The sequence below is a fragment of the Pristiophorus japonicus genome, chromosome 18 (genome assembly GCF_044704955.1).
Source record: "Pristiophorus japonicus isolate sPriJap1 chromosome 18, sPriJap1.hap1, whole genome shotgun sequence".
Taxonomy (NCBI): Eukaryota; Metazoa; Chordata; class Chondrichthyes; family Pristiophoridae; genus Pristiophorus; species Pristiophorus japonicus.
The window spans coordinates 110,559,770-110,580,660 of record NC_091994.1 but is presented as its reverse complement, the minus strand read 5'-3'; the positions used below and the strand labels follow the sequence as shown (position 1 = coordinate 110,580,660).

Here is a 20,891-nt window from a genome sequence, read left to right as displayed (position 1 = left end):
TAAACTTGATCTCCAAACAATTAGGATGACAAGCTAAATATTAGAAAATACTAACTTTTTGCTGAACGATATTCCGGGTTACTAGGAAAATTCATAACTTGATACCTCAGCACCCATCATCATCATAGGCGGTCCCTCGAACGAGGATGACTTGCTTCCACAAGTTCACAGATGTTTCGATGAAGGACCTGATGTTCCAGTCCTGAACTCCAATTGAAGGGGTGGAAGATGCCTGTGTGCGGATTTTTTTAACGTGCGGTGACCACACGGGCCTGACAGAGCTAGGTCTTGGTCCAGCGGCAAGGATTAACCAAGACCACTGGAGACCTGCTCTGCTGCACGGACCTAGTGCGCGCACACATCGCAGTGTGGGCTGGCCCGTGCTGCCCCTGGGCCTTCGGCTCTTCTGGGCTCCGTACCCTCATCTGTCGCACCTCCACCACGATCTTTCGCCGCCCCTTCGACATAAACATTCACCACATCTCACCACAAACACTCGCTGCTCATCCGCCCCGACCTTCCCACTCCTCTGTACCTGGGTCTTCCCGATGTTCCTGCCCACGCTCCAAAACAGCGACCAGGGCTTTGATGACGTCACCCATTCGCCCATCTCAAAATCAGCACACATTTGGAGCAGCTCGCGCTGGAGGTTGAAGTGATTTGCCGCTCCAGCTCTTTTATACCGACCTGTGGAGAACAGCTCCCACCACCATCATCTGGGTCATCAAACGTAAAACGCTGGTTCTATTCTCCCAGCAAAATGTTTTACAGTCAAAGGCCAACAAGTTTTACTAAATAAAATTAATATATCGCCTTCCAGACTGTGATTGTCACTTCCTTCCAGGTAAGGTCAACACACACTCCCACACCCAGGATCCTTTTATTTCTATTTTTAGACTTCGTAATTGAAAAGCTGTAATATGGTTAACAGAATTTACAGCACAGAAGGAAGCCATTCAACCCAACATGTCCATGCAAATGCGAGCTCTTCAACCTGAGCTTTCTAGTCTAGTCATTTTCCCGTTTCCCGTCTCCTTTTACATCTGTCATTTTCAAATGCTTAGCCAATTCCCTTTCAAATAATGTTACAGTCTCTGCCTCAATAGTCACTGGTGATAAAGCATTTCCTGTTCTAATAAAAACAGAAATACTCAGCAGGTCAAGCAGCATCTGTGGAGCAACAAGCAGTTAACATTTCAGGTCGACTTTTCATCAGACTATGCTCTAATAAATCTGGATGTGAAATGTTTCTAACTTCCACATTTATTCTTCAAGTGGTAACTAGCAGCCCTTCTTGCACGCCTTCTGAAAATTCATAAATACAATCAATCAAATTCCCTTCATCTATACATTTTAATTTGTCAAAAAAATAAATTTAACTTGCCAAGCAAATTCATGTTTACTTTCTGACTAGTCAATATCTTTCTGTGTTCGCTAATTTCATCCTCGAAGTTTACCTACAACTGCAATGGGTATACTTTGTCGATATCCTCCTCAAGCACTCCTACTGCCACACTTTTACTCTGTAATTAATGCCATGCTTATTCAGCATCTCTGCCATTCCCTCACTCTCAAGTTGACCCTCTTCACCGCTGAATGGTCTCAACCCTTCTTAATCTATCCTTTTACATGCTTATGAAAGCCCTTGATATTTCCCTTTATGCCGATCACCTGTCTTCTGTCACATCCCCTCTTAAACCTTCCTGATCTCTTCTGCTTTCTAAACCTTTTATAATTCGCATTGTTTCCTTCCGTGTTATCATCCCTGTCTTTATTATATACCTCTATTAAGCCTCTTATTAGCCATGAAAGCCCTGCTCTTTAACGTAACCCTTTACTCCTAGTTGGAATGTATTTAACTTTATCCATCTCTCTAAATATCTCCACTGCTAGTCGGTTGTTTGATCTGCCACTTTCTTCCCAACCAATTATTCTGTGCTAGGTCCCCTTTCACCCCACTGAAATGAGCTAATTTCCGAGCTAATTACTTGAAAGACTCTTTCTCTTTGTTTTCAATGTGAACCTAATTAGGTGAAGGTCACTATTTCCTAAGCGTTCTCCTACCTTCAGGTCGCTTACTTGTTCTGCTTTGCTACCAGGAACTAGAGCTAGCACTGCGTCCTTTCTTGGAGCGAATGCACAATTTAATGTTTCAGGTACGGTCCCTTTGTCACAGCTATACAGAAGAACATTTAAAAAGCAACAGAACCAAGGGAAAGTCAAAAAACAAAGCTGTCTCGTGTTTATATCACGTCTGCCATTTAACCATTTCCTGGTTTTCACTTTACAGATCATTCCGTTTCTCTACTCGTGTCTGTGTTTTGGAGTTTTGCCTTCCGCCCAGCGTTGTTCCTTTTTAAAGGCTGTTGATTTGCAGTATCTTCAAGCCTGAGGAAGGGTCCATTAACTTGTCAGATGCCAACAGATCCGAGTGTTTCCAGCATAAGTATGTGGCGCTATTTTTTTTTTAATAAAGTAAAAAAAATAACTGCACCCTTCCTTGTTGCACTGACAACATACTGATTAAGGATCAGTCTTAGATGCACTCTAAAGACCCCTCCACATTTTAACAAACCTTTGTCTTATCCCAGACTGCTTTACTGAAGTTTCCATAATTACACCAGTTACTACTGCAAACCTTTCTAAATTGCCGAGAGATCCCAAGCTTGCTTACTTTCCCACCGTTCGGTGATCTATAATGTATTCCCAAAATGGTCACAGTTCCCTTACTATTTCTTAGCTCTACTCCGCTATCCGAGCACAATCATCAATAACATCTTTCCTTTCTATGGCTGTACATGTGTCTTTAATTAATGTGACCAGCCTCCCCACTTCTTTCATCCTCCACCTTCTAACAATTGAAGAGCCAGGAATATTTAGTTTTGTCTTGTTCTGGCTTAAACCAAATTTCCGTCAAATCAACATCATCAATGCTCCTCCATTCAAATTATTGCTTTTAGTTACTAACTTCATTTCTAAAGTTTTGCACACGCATATAAACTCTGATAATTACATAAGAAATAGCAGGAGTAGGCCATACAGCCCCTCGAGCCTGCTCCGCCATTCAATAAGATCATAGCTGATAATTCATACACCTCAGTACTCATTTCCCTTGTTTTTTTTCTTAACGTTTCTTAAACTCTCTTCTAACTTTCCCAAGGTATATCTTTCCATGCCCCCCTCCCCACATTTCTCATTCAACTCATCACCTACTGCTCTATTTGCCCTCTCTGCTAGGACACGGATACTGCTTCAACTTAGCCGAACCCTATTCCGTCTCCAGGGCTTTTGCTCGAGTTTATACAGTACCCTCACATGTAGGAAGGTGCCTCAGAACACTTTATATTGAGTACAAGAATATAGTGAACACCAAGCATGGGGAAAGGAGAGAACATACTCCAAGCCTTCCCCATATCATCTATTAAACCACGTGTTGATGTGTTTAATCTGCTTCTCTCCAATTAGCCGAGCACATGGCACTGGGAGAAATTCAGAAAGTACTACCCAAGAGACTGTGCTTTGTAATGTAACAAATAACTGCTGAAACTCCCTTTGCAAGATCTCCATCATGTCCAGAATCGTCTCCATCCAACTCTGCAATGTCCCTTCTCCTGGAGGGAACAAATCTTTCAACATTCCCAGTCACAGTTGCAGAAAAGGAGATCTCTCCTTCTAACGATAGAATCCTCTACAACCAACACGTCTTCTCACAACACTGTCATTTTCTTCTCCCTCCACCGCAGTGTGTGTATTTGATCTGCAGTACGTGGTGTTACTTGCAATTTCCTTCTGTATCATCAGCTGCATCATAGATGTCCAACACTGCCAAACCCCAGGAACTGCCTCTACCCAAGTCATTCCTTGAGCAAGGAGCTTTCAAATAGCTGAGCCTTTTGATTGCCTATTCTCATTTTTGTACCTAATACAGCGTGGAGGCCCCGACCTGCGAGAAACCATCAGCGGCAGGTCGGGGCCATAAAAGGAGCGGTGAGCGGCGGCTATGGGCAGCGTGATGGCGCACCACGGCAAGGTACAACTCGAGCTGGTGCAGGAGGGCAACGACAGCGAAGAGTGACGTCAACAAGGTGATTGGAGCGTGGGCAGATGCAGCAGGAGCGGCGAGATCGGGGCGAAGGAGCGGCGAGAGACTGTGGAGGGATGTGATCGGGGCCCAGGGGCAGCACGGACCAGCCCACACTGCGATATGTGCGCGCACTAGGTCCGTGCAGCAGAGCTGGTCTCCAGTCGTCCTGGTTAACCCTTGCCACTGGACCAAGACCTCGCTCGGTCAAGCCCGTGTGGTGGCTGGTGTGCAACGGCCACCACACGTTTAAAAAAAATCCACGCACAGGCATCTTCCGCCCTTGAGGATGTAGTTCGGGTTCTTCATTCGAAACACCTGTGAACTCATCCTTTTTTTGGCGTAGAATCAAGTCATCCTCGTTTCGAGGGACTGCCTATGATGATGATGACCTAATAACATAACAGTTTAGTTGTTAATCAGTGTGTCAACGCATTCACCCAACTATCATGTGACAATTGTTTGCAATAATCTTTCAAAATCGCGTGGGTCCCAACAGTAAGTGAAAGAGAATACAAGGAAGTGCTTATATTCAGGAAGTGCTTCTGTATTACTGTGTGTAGTTCACGCTGCTGTGAAACCTGTCTTGTTTATATTGGCGGCTCGTTTTGCCAACCCCCAGATCCACGCTAAAATAACTGCAGACATCCCAGCTTAATGATGATGAACAGCTGCTTGTGCCCTTTAAACAGCGATTATTCCCTCGGGGCTGCCTCCCCCAGTGGTTGAGGAGGGTGTGTGTCGGTCAGTGGCAGATAAATCACTTCATTGCCCTGTCTGAGGCAGGCATGGGCACCTCAGCCACACAAACAGCAACCAAAACACAGAGTCACCTCTGCCAACATGCCAATGTGGATTGATGTAGCCATCAAATTAAACTGCCGTGGGCCAAAACCACTTCTTTTGGTGACATGTGTCAACTCATTTATAATGCCAGTTCACCACTGATGGTAACCTTGCAAATATAAATGCAGTGTAAGTGATTACATTTCAAATTCAAGCAGACCCACCCATACTATAACATGGCGCAATTAATGTTCAGCCATCGAGTTATTTCAGCATCAGAAGGGCATGACACAACAAAGACAATTCATAATAGTTGAACAAACAGGATCTCCATCGGGCACCTGTACAAACTGCCTGAAGTAACTTTGTATTGCACACTAATAGATTAATAAAAACCAACGACATCGTTGCAAATATAGCCATTTATTCAATTGTGAAATCAGTTTTCTTCTTGTTTCTCTCTCAGTAGCGACCTTTTTACTTCCCGTGGTGATGCACACCAATCAAGAGGGTTGCCAGACAAATCTCCTGGCTTTCATCAATGCCCCACTGTCACAAACTATTAAAAAGCATACAAAGTAATTCATTTGTACCCACCTCCCGCTAAAAACATTCCATCCTTTCCCATAGAAAAACTTAGGGGCCGAAAGTGGCCCTTAATGTAAGAGCCGTGGCCACCTCGGCGTGGTAAGCAATCACCGTCTAGTCGGCGTGGATTTAACCACATTTCACAAATTGCCCTCGTGAATTTTCCCGGTGGTGAACGACCCCGTTCTGCCCGTGTTGCCACCCTGTCGACCCCTTACCGACCAGCGGCGACCCCCTTTCCACCCCGCGTGGGAAATTGCCACCGTTGGTTGGTGCCCCCGACAGCTTTTCCCAGCGGGAAGCTGCCTAGGGCTGGGCAGTGCGTCCGTCCTTAAAGGGGAGGGCGCACAGCCGCGGCCGCCATTTTATTTTACTTGCCGGCCGGCTCCGAGGTCGGCTTGACAATGGTGGCCACAGGTTCGCTCTTGGGTACCAGGCCGCTGGCCTGGCCAAAACCCTCCCTGGTGGCACAGTGGGCACAACTAAACTCACTGCAGAGCTCGCAGCGGCCCTCCCCATTAACTGAAGGGGAGGGGCATTGTGACGCATCGCGCTGACATCGTCCGCGACGCGCTGACGACAGCTCCGGATGTCCGCACCGCACCAACACCACTTCCACCGCTTAAATGCCCGACTTCTCCGCTCGGACACTGGTGGTTGAAAAGAGGCAAAACCGTGCGAAACACCATGGGGCGGTGAATCAACTAAAAAAAGTGAGTGCGCTGCCGTTCAATCGGGGGGCAATTTGGGCCCCTTGATCTCTAACCCAAAGAATGAGAACTTGTCACCACTCTACTTAAAAAAAAAAACAACCCTTGACCTCTCTGTCCTTACAAGCTACAGCACCATCTTCAACCTCCCCTTCCTCTCAAGTCCTTGAACGCGATGTCGCCTTCCAAATCCGTGCTCGTCTTTCCCGAAACTCCATGTTTGAATCCTACCAATCAGGTACTGCCCCTGTCACAGTACCAAAATGCCTCTTATCAAAGTCACAAATGGTATCCTATGTGACTGTAACAAAGGTAAACTGTCCCTCCTCATTCTTCTTAACCTTTCTGCAGCCCTTTGACACGGTTGCCCACACCATCCTCCAACTAAATATTGGGAAGACTGAAGCCATTGTCTTCAGGCCCACCACAAACTCTGTTCCCGAGCTGCAACACCATCCCTCTCCCTGGCTACTGCCTGAGGCTGAACCAGACTGTTCACAACTTTGGCGTCATATTTGCTTCGAAAATAAGTTTCCGACTACATATCTGCGCCATCTCTAAGGCCGTCTATTTCCACTACCGAAACATCGTCTGACTCTGCTCCTGCCCCAGCTCATCTCCTGCTGAACCCGTCATCCATATTCTTGTTTCTGTTATATATGTGGACTTGTATTTACTCTGTACAGCCACCAGAGGGCTCATCCCCTGGAATCCCATAATCCCTTGGGAGTACAGGTATTTAAGGAGCCTTCACAGATTAGAGAGGCACTCTGGAGACCTGCAATAAAAGACTACGGTCACACTTTAATTTGAGCTCACAGTGTTCAGTCTGACGTGTTCTCCATACACAACAATTGGCGACGAGATACAGATAGCGAACCCAAAGATGCAGAGAACAGTGGGCATCCTGGAGAAATGTTTGGAGGGAGATGCTTGGGAAACTTTTGTGGAGCGACTCGACCAATACTTTGTGGCCAACGAGCTAGATGGGGAAGAGAGCGCTGCCAAACAAAGGGCGATCCTCCTCACCATCTGTGGGACACCAACGTATGGCCTCATGAAGAATCTGCACACTCCAGCGAAACCCACAGAGAAATCATACGACGATTTGTGCACACTGGTCCGAGAGCATTTGAACCCGAAGGAAAGCGTTCTGATGGCGAGGTACCAGTTCTACACCTACAAAAGGTCTGAAGGCCAGGGAGTGGTGAGTTACGTCGCCGAACTAAGACGCCTTGCAAGACATTGCGAATTTGGAGCACATGCTCAGGAGACTCTTCGTACATGGCATTGGCCACGAAACCATACTTTGCAAACTTTTCACTAGAGACCGCAACCTTCAGTAAGGCCATAGCGATAGCCCAGGCGTTCATTGCCACCAGTGACAATATGAAGCAAATCTCTCAGCACACAAGTGCTGCTACAAGTACTGTGAACAAAGTAATGTTGTTTTCGAATTGTAACGTACTGGGCAGGTCACACATACCTGCAAGCTGCATGTCTGACTCGGAGTCCACCATCAAGGGTGATGAATGCAAGGCCATTAACACCTTGTTGGTGCTGCGGGGGTGATCATCGTTTCCATTCATGCCGATTCAAAGAGTATGTTTGCAAGGGCTGTGGAACAATGAAACACCGCCAACGAGTGTGCAGGCGAGCTGCAAAGCCTGTTAAACCTGCAAACCACCATGTTGCAGAGGAGGACAGATCCACGGAGGATCACGACGAACCAGAGCCTCGGATCGAGGAGGTAGAGGTACATGGTGGATGTTGTCCCCCGATAATGCTGAATGTTGAACTAAATGGACTCCCGGTGTCAATGGAGCTGGACACGGGCACGAGCCAGTCTATCATGAGCAAAAAGACTTTCGAAAGGTTGTGGTGTAACAAGGCCTCAAGGCCAGTCTTAACTCCAGTTCGCACGAAACTAAGAACTTACACAAAAGAACTGATTCCTGTAATCGGCAATGCTACCATAAATATTCCGATATTCTGGCGGCGATATTTCAGAGAAACATGGAAAGTTTACTGAAGTCGGTCCCGCACACCGTGGTCTTCCAGGACGACATCTTGGTCACAGGTCGGAACACAGTCGAGCACCTGCAGAACCTGGAGGAAGTTCTTAGTCGACTCAACCACATGGGGCTCAGGTTAAAACGCTCAAAGTGCGTTTTCCTGGTGCCTGAAGTAGAGTTCTTGCGAAGGAGGATTGCAGCGGACGGCATCAGGCCCACCGACGTGAAAACGGAGGCAATCGAGAACGCACCGAGGCCACAGAGCTGCGGTCATTTCTGGGACTCCTGAACTACTTTGGTAACTTCTTACCGGGGTCTCAGCACCCTGCTAAAACCACTACATTCTTAGTTCGAAAAGGGAGCGAATGGGTTTGGGGCAAAAGCCAAGAAAATGCCTTTGTAAAAGCGAGAAAATTGTTATGCTCAAACAAATTGCTTGTGTTGTATGATCCATGTAAGCGTTTGGTACTAGCATGTGATGCGTCGTCATATGGCGTCGGGTGTGTATTGCAACAAGCTAATGATTTCAGGAAACTGCAACCGGTTGCTTATGCATCCAGGAGTCTGACTAAGGCTGAGAGAGCCTACAGCATGATTGAAAAAGAAGCGTTAGCTTGTGTCTATGGGGTAAAGAAAATGCATCAGTACCTGTTTGGGCTAAAATTCGAATTGGAAACTGACAATAAGCCAGATAGCCCTGTTTTCCAAGAGTAAAGGGATAAATACCAATGCATCGGCCCGCATCCAGAGAAGGGCGCTCATGTTTTTTTTTATATTCGTTGCCAATCTTTCCAATTCTTTGTCAGATCACAAATGCCAGAGGTCACCTTGGGCCCATTCAAGGATCACTCTGCGCCAATGTTTTTGCTCTTAGCCAAAAGGCCTAGAGCCACTGCACCGTTCCTGGAAGTACTGCAATACCAGGTTCGTGCCATGGAGGTGGATGTGTGCCCCCCACCCACCTCCTATTTCCAAAAAGCATAGGAGAACCACCTTCCTGATCCAGGGAGAACCACTTTCTGGTCATGGTTACTCCCCTGTCAGGTCAGTTACGCATGAAGGTGGAAACGGCGCAGCCCGCAGATCTAGCATGGTTATGGAAGCATTTGAGAGTGAGCAATCACCCGTCACTGCCCGGCAGCTCAAAACCTAGACAAGCCAGGACCCTTTATTATCTCTAGTCAAAAGCTGTGTGCTTCACGGGAGCTGGTCCAGTGTCCCAGTGGAAATGCAGGAAGAGATAAAGCCGTTCCAGCGGCGCAAAAATGAAATGTCTATACAGGCAGACTGCCTTCTGTGGGGCAATCGAGTAGTGGTCCCCAAGAAGGGCAGAAACACCTTCATCAATGACCTCCACAGTACCCACCCAGGCATCTTAATGATGAAAGCGATAGCCAGCTCCCACATGTGGTGGCCCGGTATCGATGCGGACTTAGTGTCCTGCGTTCACAGATGTAATACATGCTCGCAGTCAAGCAATGTACCCAGGGAGGCGCCGCTAAGTTTATGGTCTTAGCCCTCCAAACCGTGGTCTATGGTACACGTCGACTATGCAGGCCCGTTCTTGGGTAAAATGTTCCTTGTGGTTGTCGACGCGTATTCCAAGTGGATTGAATGTGAGATAATGTCAGCTAGCACGTCCGCTGCCACTACCGAAAGCCTGCGGGCCATGTTTGCCACTCACGGCTTATCCGATGTCCTGGTGAACGACAACGGGCCATGTTTTACCAGTGCTGAGTTCAAAGAATTCATGACCTGTAACGGGATCAAACATGTCACATCTGCCTCGTTTAAACCAGCGTCCAATGGTCAGGCAGAGAGAGCAGTGCAAACCATCAAGCAAGGCTTGAAGAGGGTAACTGAAGTCTCACTGCAGACTCGCCTATCCCGAGTCCTACTTAGCTACCGCAATACACTGCAAAAGCTTCTATAAATATGTGAAGAGAAAAAGATTAGTGAAGACAAACGTAGATCCCTTGCAGTTGGATTCAGGTGAATTGAAAATGGGGAACAAAGAAATGGCAGACCAATTGAACAAATATTTTGGTTCTGTCTTCACGAAGGAAGACACAAATAACCTTCCGAATTTACTAGGGGATATTGGGTCCAGTGAGAAGGAGGAACTGAAGGATATCCTTCTTAGGTGGGAAATTGTGTTAGGGAAATTGATGGGATTGAAGGCCAATAAATCCCCGGGGCCTGATAGCCTGCATCCCAGAGTACTTAAGGAAGTGGCCCGAGAAATAGTGGATGCATTGGTGCTCATTTTCCAACAGTCTATCGACTCTGGATCAATTCCTATGGACTGGAGGGTAGCTAATGTAACACCACTTTTTAAAAAAGGAGGGAGAGAGAAAACGGGGAATTATAGACCGGTTAACCTGACATCAGTCGTGGGGAAAATGTTGGAATCAATCATTAAGGATGAAATAGCATCTGGAAAGCAGTGACAGGATCGGTCCAAGTCAGCATGGATTTATGAAAGGGAAATCATGCTTGATTTCCCTTCCTTCTGGAATTTTTTGAGGATGTAACTAACAGAGTGGACAAGGGAGAACCAGTGGATATGGTGTATTTGGACTTTCAAAAGGCTTTTGACAAGGTCCCGCACAAGAGATTGGTGTGCAAAATCAAAGCGCATGGTATTGGGGGTAATGTACTGACGTGGATGAGAACTGGTTGGCAGACAGGAAGCAGAGAGTCGGGATAAACGGGTCCTTTTCAGAATGGCAGGCAGTGATTAGTGGGGTGCCGCAGGGCTCAGTGCTGGGACCCCAGCTCTTTACAATATACATTAACGATTTAGATGAAGGAATTGAGTGTAATATCTCCAAGTTTGCAGATGACACTAAACTGGGTGGCAGTGTGAGCTGTGAGGAGGATGCTAAAAGGCTGCAGGGTGACTTGGACAAGTTAGGTGAGTGGGCAAATGTGGATAAATGTGAGGTTATCCATTTTGGGGGCAAAAACACGAAGGCAGAATATTATCTGAATGGTGGAAGATTAGGAAAAGGGGAGGTGCAACGAGACCTGGGTGTCATGGTTCATCAGTCATTGAAAGTTGGCATGCAGGTACAGCAGGTGGTGAAGGCGGCAAATGGTATGTTGGCCTTCATAGCTAGGGGATTTGAGTATAGGAGCAGGGAGGTTTTACTGCAGTTGTACAGGGCCTTAGTGAGGCCTCACCTGGAATATTGGGTTCAGTTTTGGTCTCCCAATCTGAGGAAGGACGTTCTTGCTATTGAGGGAGTGCAGCGAAGGTTCACCAGACTGATTCCAGGGATGGTTGGACTGACATATGAGGAGAGACTGGATCAACTGGGCCTTTATTCACTGGAGTTTAGAAGGATGAGAGGGGATCTCATAGAAACGTATAAGATTCTGACGGGACTGGACAGGTTAGATGCGGGAAGAATGTTCCCGATGTTGGGGAAGCCCAGAACCAGGGGACGTCACCTTAGGATAAGGGGTAGGCCATTTAGTACTGAGATGAGGAGAAACTTCTTCACTCAGAGAGTTGTTAACCTGAGGAATTCTCTACCGCAGAGAGTTGTTGATGCCAGTTCATTGGATATATTCAAGAGGGAGTTAGATATGGCCCTTATGGCTAAAGAGATCAATTGGTATGGAGAGAAAGCAGGAAAGAGGTATTGAGGGAATGATCAGCCATGATCTTATTGAATGGCGGTGCAGGCTCGAAGGGCCGAATGGCCTACTCCTGCACCTATTTTCTGTGTTTCTGTGTCACATGAAAAAAAATCACAATCTTGAACAACATCCTGTTGTTTCAGTACACCAGTTCAATACAACACGAGTCCTAAGCAATGCTCCCCCTAATTTCTTTTTGGGTGCACTGTCCCTTTAATGGCCCATTCAAAGTTTTGCACATGTGTGAAATTTCACATTTGAAAAGCTGGGCATGCAGTTTTGGGAACGTTGGTCCTAAGCCCACGATTTTATCTTCTAGTTCCCTTTCACTAGCGTACTTTCATTTAAAAAGACATTTGAAGCTTTCTACTTTCTGTTTGATGCTGACAAGAGATTTGGGAGGCTGTCAAAAAAGCCCAGCACTGACTCTAAAGCTTAAAATAAACTCAAGAGAAATAACAAAATTAGAAAGCTCACCTGTAAGAAACAAAACATAAAAGATTTAGTTAAACTGAGGAATCCTACAGCAAAGATGGTGGCTATCCCTGCCATTCTGGAGTACTGAGATCAAGGATTATAGCAAACAGACTCCTTGTTGATTTAAGATTCCCCCTGACGGGTTCTAGAAAATGTCTCAGTATCTCAAGGGAAGCTAAATGGCTAGAGAGAACAGGCAGGCCGACTCAGAATTAACATCTGAAAAGTCATTACATAAATGAATATGGAAGATTGAAAGACTGCAAAATAAGCATCAGATACAATATAGAAGTACTGCAGTAGCAAAACAGAAGTATTGTAAATTGAAGTTAAAACACAAGAAGAAATAGGAAGAGAAAAGGCCTTTCAGCTCATTAAGTATGCTCACTTCCACCAAACTTCCAAATGTTGTAAAAGGTGAGATTTGGTGGGTACTTGGGAGCATGGCTTTCTGTAAAAGCAGCAAAGAAACCAGTGTTGCTGGTTTGGGAGCCTTGAGAATCGTTGTTTAATGTTAAGACATCACAATTAAGGCAATCATCCCAATTATGGATTTCAAAAGGGAAAGATTTGCTTGACCAAGCTCACAATGTTTTGAAGCGGTAAGAGAGCGAGTAGACAATGGTAATGCAGTAGATGTCATTTATCTAGATTTAAAAGGCCTTCGATAAGGTACCCCATAATAGACTGATGAACAAGGTCAGAGAATGCAGAGTCAGGGGACAAGTAGCAGAATGGATCGCTAGCTGGCTTCAAGACAGAAAGCAGAGAGTAGGGGTAAAGGGTAGCTATTCACTGTGGCACAAGAATCAGTGCTGGGACCACTGCTGTTCACAGCTTATATTAACGATTTAGATCTTGGAATCAAGAACACAATTTCTAAATTTGTGAATGACATCAAATTGGACATTAATAAACTTGCAGAATGGGCATATAATTGGCAAATGAAGTTCAACACAAATAAATGTGAGGTATTACATTTTGGTAGGAAGAATGGGGAGGTCACTTATTACTTGGAGGGTGTGAGTCTGGGTAGGGTAAAAGAACAAAGGGATCTCAGGGTACAAAACACAAATCACTAAAAAGTTGAATCACAGGTTAGCAAGGCCATTAAAATAAGCAAACCAAGCCAACTAGGGTTTATTTCTAGAGGTATAGAATTAAAAGTAGGGAAGTTATGCTAAACCTTGGTTAGACCACACTTGGAGTACTGCGTGCAGTTCTGGTCGCCATATCGTAAAAAGGATATATATATATAGATATATAGATATATAGATATAGATATCAGGAAAGGATGAACAGGCTGGGTTTCTTTTCTCTTGAAAAAAGGCTGAGGGGTGACCTAATAGAGGTCTTTAAAATGATGAAAGGTTTTGATCGAGTGGATACAGAGAGAATGTTTCCACTTGTGGGGAAGAGCATAACTAGAGGCTATCAATATAAGATAGTCACCAAGAAATCCAATGGGGAATTCAGGAGAAACTTCTTTACCCAGAGAGTGGTGAGAATGTGGAACTCGCTGCCACAGGGAGTGGTTGAAGCGAATAGTACAGAGGCATTTAAGGAGAGAAGGGAATAGAGGGTTATGCTGATAGAGTTAGATGAGGAAAGACGGGAGGAGGCTCGAGTGGAGCATAAATGCCGGCATTGACTGGTTGGGCCCAATGGCCTGTTTCTGTGCCGTTTATCCTCTGTAATCCTGTGTAATCCAAGAGAGGGGCACTTTCTGTAGAAAATGTACAATTCATCCAACCTATTTCATCTCCTGAAGATAGAGGATAGGCCTCCCTACCTTTCCCGGTCCTTAAAGATTATATTCTTACACTTCTGAAAGCTCCAAATACTCCCTCTTCACGCACAAGCTAACAAATGAAAACTCCCCTCCTCGCTAGATCTTGCTATTTAACTCTGGCCTGCTGCCTTCCACAGACAGCATCCTCCCCCTTCCTCCTCCCCACTGCCCTGTCAATGCAATGTTAGCCTATATGGGCAGGGCAGACCCAATCTATGCGCCACAAGCACGAGCTGTTTATGAGCATGACCAGCACTTGTCAGAGACATTGAAACCCTGCCTTCTAGGAGTACGTGGCAGGCTCCAGTAGGAAAAGCATCAAGTTGTTTACACTGCAAACTGTTGATGACAATTTTGCCATTGGAGACAATCCTGTTGTGCAAAAGCATAACAAACGTAGGTCTTAATCTACACATAATAGGGTACAACTTATACTTCCAAAAACTATCAGAAAGCAGTTGCAGAAAACTACAATTGCATTATGCAGAACTACTTCAAGTATAATTAAAGAAAAACTTGGTTCTTTTTGTCTTGCCTGGTTCAGTGTGTGAGAGCGAGAGAGTGCGTGTGTCCGCGCGAGTGGGAGGGCACGAGCGGGCGAGAGCGCGAGCACGTGGAGAGCGAGCGTGAGAGCGCGCGCGAGAGAGAGCGGGAACGAGAGAGCGAGCGCGAGAGCACGAGTGAGAGAGCGCGAGAGAGCGCGAGCGCGAGAGAGCGCGAGAGAGAGCGAGCGCGAGAGAGAGAGCGAGAGAGAGCGAGCGCGAGAGAGAGAGCGAGAGAGAGCGAGCGCGAGAGAGAGAGAGAGAGAGCGAGAGAGAGAGAGCGAGCGCGAGAGAGAGAGCGAGAGAGAGAGAGCGAGCGAGAGAGAGAGAGCGAGCGCGAGAGAGAGAGCGCAAGAGAGAGAGCGCGAGAGAGAGCGAGAGAGCGCAAGAGCGAGAGAGAGAGAGCGCGAGAGAGAGCGAGAGAGAGCGCGAGAGAGAGCGCGAGAGAGAGCGAGAGAGAGCGCGAGAGAGCGCGAGAGAGAGAGCACGAGAGCGCGAGAGAGAGAGCACGAGAGCGCGAGAGAGAGAGCGCACGAGAGCGCAAGAGAGAGCGAGCGCGAGAGAGCGCAAGAGAGAGCGAGCGCGAGAGAGCGCAAGAGAGAGCGAGCGCGAGAGAGCGCAAGAGAGAGCGAGCGCGAGAGAGCGCAAGAGAGAGCGAGCGCGAGAGAGCGCAAGAGAGAGCGAGCGCGAGAGAGCGCAAGAGAGCGCGAGAGAGAGAGCGCGAGAGAGAGAGCGAGTGCGAGAGAGAGCGTGTGCGAGAGCGCGAGAGAGAGCGAGTGCGAGAGAGAGAGCGTGTGCGAGAGCGCGAGAGAGAGCGCGCGAGAGAGAGAGCGCGAGAGAGAGAGCGCGAGAGAGAGAGCGCGAGAGAGAGAGCGCTAGAGAGAGCGCGCTAGAGAGAGCGCGCTAGAGAGAGCGCGCTAGAGAGAGCGCGCTAGAGAGAGCGCGCTAGAGAGAGCGCGCTAGAGAGAGCGCGCTAGAGAGAGCGCGCTAGAGAGAGCGCGCTAGAGAGAGCGCGAGGGTTTCCTTGCATAGTTGTGATTGCAACATCCATTTTCTGGCTGGAGACTTTTCTTGATGTCTGGGAAGGAACATGCAAGTCAGCAGCAATGCTAAAAAGCGGATTGCTGCCCTGTATAGGCTAATTGTGCCTCCAGGTCAAAGTAACGCTCACAACTGCTCGTCAAAAAGCCTCGAAGCGCACAAAGGAACACTCCACGCCTCAGCAACCACTACGGCAGTGTTGTCCAATGCACAAGCCACCTGCCCATTGTGGCTATTTGGGAATCCAGATGTGGCTACCTGCATCTTTGATTAGTTAACAAAAATTGAGTAATAGACGCCACTGTTGGCTGTGTGATCTCAATACACATATGCGCACGTCGTATGCATGTGCACTTTAATCTTTTTGAATGCTCGTTGGTAAAATGGTAAGACAGAATGAGTGTGGGAGTGTTTTTGATCATTGTGTGTGTTGTTACTGGCTATCTGCTTAAAATAGTGCGACAGGGAAAAGGGCAGACTTCAGCCCTATGGGACAGCAGCCACATTGTGGGGAGAGGGGAGCAGTCATTGCGGTCAGGTCGTTGCAATCTGAATTACCGCCCCAGGCCAGCAGGGGGAAGCACGTCCAGCCAATAGCAAGCCGCTTCAACAGCACACGTTACAGCAAAGGGAAAGTAGCATCCAATCACGCGCCAGATAGAGAGCTGGGGCGGGTCTGACGCATCTTGCTGTGCGAGTCAACATTCTCAGCCATCGCTCTGATGAATCATAGACTCAGAAATATACGGCACAGAAAGAGGCCAATCGGCCCATCGTGTCCGTGCCGGCTGACAAAGAGCTATCCAGCCTAATACCACCTTCTAGCTCTTGGTCTGTAGCCCTGTGGGTTACGGCACTTCAAGTACACATCCAAGTACTTTTTTTTTTAAAAAGGTGGTGAGGGTTTCTGCCTCTACCACCCTTTCAGGCAGTGAGTTCCAGACCCCCACCACCCTCTGGGTGATCATCGTCATAGGCAGTACCTCGGCATCGAGGAAGACTTGCTTCTACTCCTAAAGTGAGTTCTTTGGTGGCTGAACAGTCCAATGCAAGAGCCACAGACCCTGTCACAGGTGGGACAGGTTTACCACACGCTCCTTCCGTTGCCTGCGCCTGGTCTCTTCACGCTCACAGCGTTGAGATTCGAAGAGCCCCACGCCCTCCCGGATGCACTTTCTCCACCTAGGGCGGTCTTCAGCCAGGGTCTCCCAGGCGTCAGTGGTGATGTCGCACTTTACCAGGGAGGCTTTGAGGTATCCTTGTACCATTTCTGCTGCCCACCTTTGGCTCGATTGCCATGAAGGAGCTCCGCATATAGCAGTTGTTTAGGGAGTCTCATGTCTGGCATGCGAACTAAGTGGCCTGCCCAACGAAGCTGATCTAGCGTGGTCAGTGCTTCAATGCTGGGGATGTTAGCCTGGGCGAGGACACTGATGTTGGTGCGTCTGTCCTCCCAGGGGATTTGCAAAATCTTGCAGAGGCATCGTTGGTGATATAACTCCAGCGACTTGAAGTGTCCCTCTGGGTGAAAGAATGCCTCAACTCCCCTCTAATTACTTTAAACCTATGCCCCTTGGTTATTGACCTCTCTGCTCAGGGAAAGAGGTCCTCCTAACCGTGACGTTATCGTACCGCTCGCAACTGCTGCACAAAAACCGAGAAGCTGCAATAGTGCTGCATCTGAGAAATTCACATCAGAATTCAAAATCTTGGTGAAACAGAAAGACTGTAAAGTTTTGTACTGAATGGCAGTAGCTGTTTGTTGCATAAATATGCATGCAAAGTACATTTACCTGGATTATACGTCAGGCTTTTCCCACTAAAATGAGTGCACGTGGCTAAAATGATGTCATTGAAGCCAGTCTGTGGCAAGTCAGCGATTTCTAATGGACAATACTGCACTTCGGCAGAACCTCCCAAACCCGCGACCTCCACGTTCCCCTCCGAGTCACACACCATCCTGACTTGGAAATATATCGGCCGTTCCTTCATCGTCGCTGGGTCACAATCCTGGAACTCCCTCCCTAACAGCACTGTGGGAGCACCTTCACCACACGGACTGCAGCGGTTCAAGAAGGCGGCTCACCACCACCTTCTCGAGGGTGATTAGGGATGGGCAATAAATGCCAGGCTTGCCAGCGATGCCCACATCCCGTGGAAATGTCTTTAAATCTACAATGATCTCACTTGCGATGCGGCCCTGTCAGTTAGGTCGGGGGTACTGTTGGCTGCCGCGCTACGAGGTGAAGGCAGCCCAAGCGTGTATCCTGCATACAATATTAGATGGCGCTTTAATAATGTCATAAGTGGGGTTTTTTTTTCGGGTAGATCAGCAGCGTTCTGCTGCAGGCCCCTGCTGCTGCATAATAGGATTTTCCCCAGACTGGCACAAGACAAACAAAGGCTCGAGGTTCTATGGAATTCGAGAAAGTAATTTCTCATTTAAAACATGATGTTTATGAGTCGACTATTGTCATGAAAAGTTTCCATAAACACAGTTTCGAGAATGTTTGATGACTTACCAGCTGTTCCCTTGGTGTAGCATCCTCCCTCCCCGGAGGAGAGTCTGACTGTGAACAGAATAAATATTAGGTTAGAGCGTCATCTGCTGGATGCTTTGTAAACTGAACTACATACCAAAATGGACAGTACAGTAAGAAATGCAATACAGAGAGACCTGCAAACATAAAAAGCTTCGGGGAAAAGTCAAAAGCATTTTATAGACAGGAATCCATCTGCTGGTACAAAATCGCCACATGTGTGTCCCTCTTCTCCTCTACACTATCGTCAGATGTCTCTGCCAGTGTCATTCTCTCCAGAGAACGGAGCACAAAAATCTAGGCTGACACTCCAGTGCAGTGCTGAGGGAGTGATGCACTGTCGGAGGGGGGCGACTTTCAGATGAGACATTAAACCGAGGCCCCGTCTGCTCTCTCAGGTGGACGTAAAAGATCCCACGGCACTATTTCGAAGAAGAGGAGTTATCCCCGATGTCCTGGCCAATATTTATCCCTCAATCCACATCACAAAAAAATAGATTATGTGAGTCATTATCATATTTGCTGTTCGTGGGAGCTTGCTGTGCGCAAATTGGTTGCCGCATTTCCTACATTACAACAGTGATTACACTTCAAAAAAAGTACTTCATTGGCTGTAAAGCGCTTTGGGGCGTCCGGCGATTGTGCAAAAGGCCACAGATATGCAAGTCTTGCTCTTCTATCACAGCCTTTGTGGGATACACAAGGCTAGGCCGATTCATCTTTTCTTTTCTCTTCCTTTTTCCTGTGGAAATTCTCCAATGCTTCCCTCGAGACAACCAAGCTACGTCTGGGAATTCAGCATCGGGGAACTTGTTGCAATTTGCAACTTTGTGGCACGGCATATCAGGGCACCAACGGATTGAAAAGCAAAATACTGCCGATGCTGGAATCTGAAACAAAAACAGAAAATGCTGGAAATCTCAGCGGGCCAAGGAGCATCTGTGGAGAGAGAAACAGAGTTAGCGTTTCAGGTCGATGTCCCTTCGTCAGAACTGTTGAGGTATCCAGCATTTTATGGTTTTTTGCTATCCTATTGAGCTGCCCGCGACCATTTCAACTCCGCACCAAGGCTCCAAGATTATCATCTACTATGGCTACTGATCATATTTAGTGAAAAGAGAAGTAACTGGGGAATAAGCATTCTTGCACATGCGGTGACATCACCAATCATTCCAACAACAAAGTGCGAGCCAAATACAAGAGCGGACTTGTCCCTACATTACCCAGACACGGTAAGGATAAACATGTAGAGAGCTCTATCGTTTTGATACCAAATAAACATGAATTCTACTTTAATGGTAATTCCAAGAGGCTTCACTTTATTTATTTTAAATAGAATTTCATGTCTTAATAAGGAAATGAATAGGTGCTTGGAAAACTAGAGCATGCATTATTTTCCTTCTGCCTTTTTGTGTTTATCAAATCAAGGACGAAGGAAGGGTGGGGGAAAGCACTGGGAGAAGAGTGTGTGGTTACTCTGTTCCCACCCAGTATCACCAGCAAGCTCTTTATGGACAAGTGTAGGTCAAATTGGTCTCCACACTGCCCACCGCTCTGTCTGAAAGAGAAATTGCACTCTTTTAAATTGCCACACAAAACAGAATATACAAACAGCTCTTGTAATTTGCTGCTGCCTGGCTTGAGTTTAAAAAGCAAGTCAATATCAAAGTCTGCCATTCAAAGGCTGCCCGATCTTCATTCACATGGGTTAATCATCGGAACTGCTTGCATTAATTACAGCCTTAGAATTCCCTTGCTCTGCGCTTTTTACTTTAAAACTGCTCATCAGGGCTGCCTGTAAGCAACATGTTTGGTGTAGATTTCCTCCATCCTCTCTCCGGCCTCTCCCCCCCGCGCCCCTTCCCTCCGCCCTCGCCCCTTCCCTCCGCCCACACCCCACACCCCTCCCCCCTCCCCCCCCCCCCCCCACACCCCTCCCCCTCCCCGCCGCACCATGGCCCCACACCGCTCCCCTCCGCACCATGTCCAGCCCCCCACCCCTCCCGCCGGCCAATATGTGAACTACAGCTCTGTTCCCCTTTCTCACAGCTGCAGGTGTGGCAATTTCTGATCTGCAATCCTCACTGGAGCCAGGAACACACTGGTTTCCAATTATATTGTTTACCAATATAATTTTTTACATTTTGGGGTTACAGTATTTGAAATCCCATCAGTAATGACTGTGACATGGCAATATTGTAATTTAAATTCAAAATTTAAAGGCCGTGAAATTTTCACTGAGCTGTCGGGATCTGGAACACTCTACCTTAAAAACGGTGGTGGAAGCCGACTCCAGAAATAGTTGTAAAAGGGAATTGGATGGGTGCCCGAGGATGAGGAACTGACAGGGTTATGGACAAAAAGCAGGGGGCTGTGGGACTGAGCACGACTGCTCCTTCAAAGAGCCAGCACTGGCACGATGGGTCGAATGGCCTCCTGCTGAGAGATTCTGTAAGATTCTACAAATTACAGTATGGAGGTTTACCAAATCTTTGTCTGCTGTTTTAATGAAGATGTTAACTATTTATTTCAACCTGGCTCGTTCCTTCAATAAATTATTGAACACAGGAACTGGATATGAATGTGTTAAGCCTGTATACTGTAGTGCAATTTCTAAGTAGTTTGAGCTCACTTTCAAAAATATTCACTGAGCAATTCAGACAAGGAATCG

General features: G+C 47.1%; 1 protein-coding gene across 3 annotated transcripts in view; it reads right to left on the bottom strand.

Moving 5' to 3' along the window:
• Positions 1–20,891, bottom strand: part of pex14 (peroxisomal biogenesis factor 14) — a 256,878-nt gene that overhangs the window by 195,786 nt on the left and 40,201 nt on the right. For all 3 annotated transcript variants that reach the window (XM_070860576.1, XM_070860575.1, XM_070860574.1), the window contains exon 2: positions 18,203–18,250. In XM_070860576.1, coding sequence (XP_070716677.1) covers positions 18,203–18,250 — 48 coding nt within the window. The remainder of the gene's footprint in view (positions 1–18,202; positions 18,251–20,891) is intronic.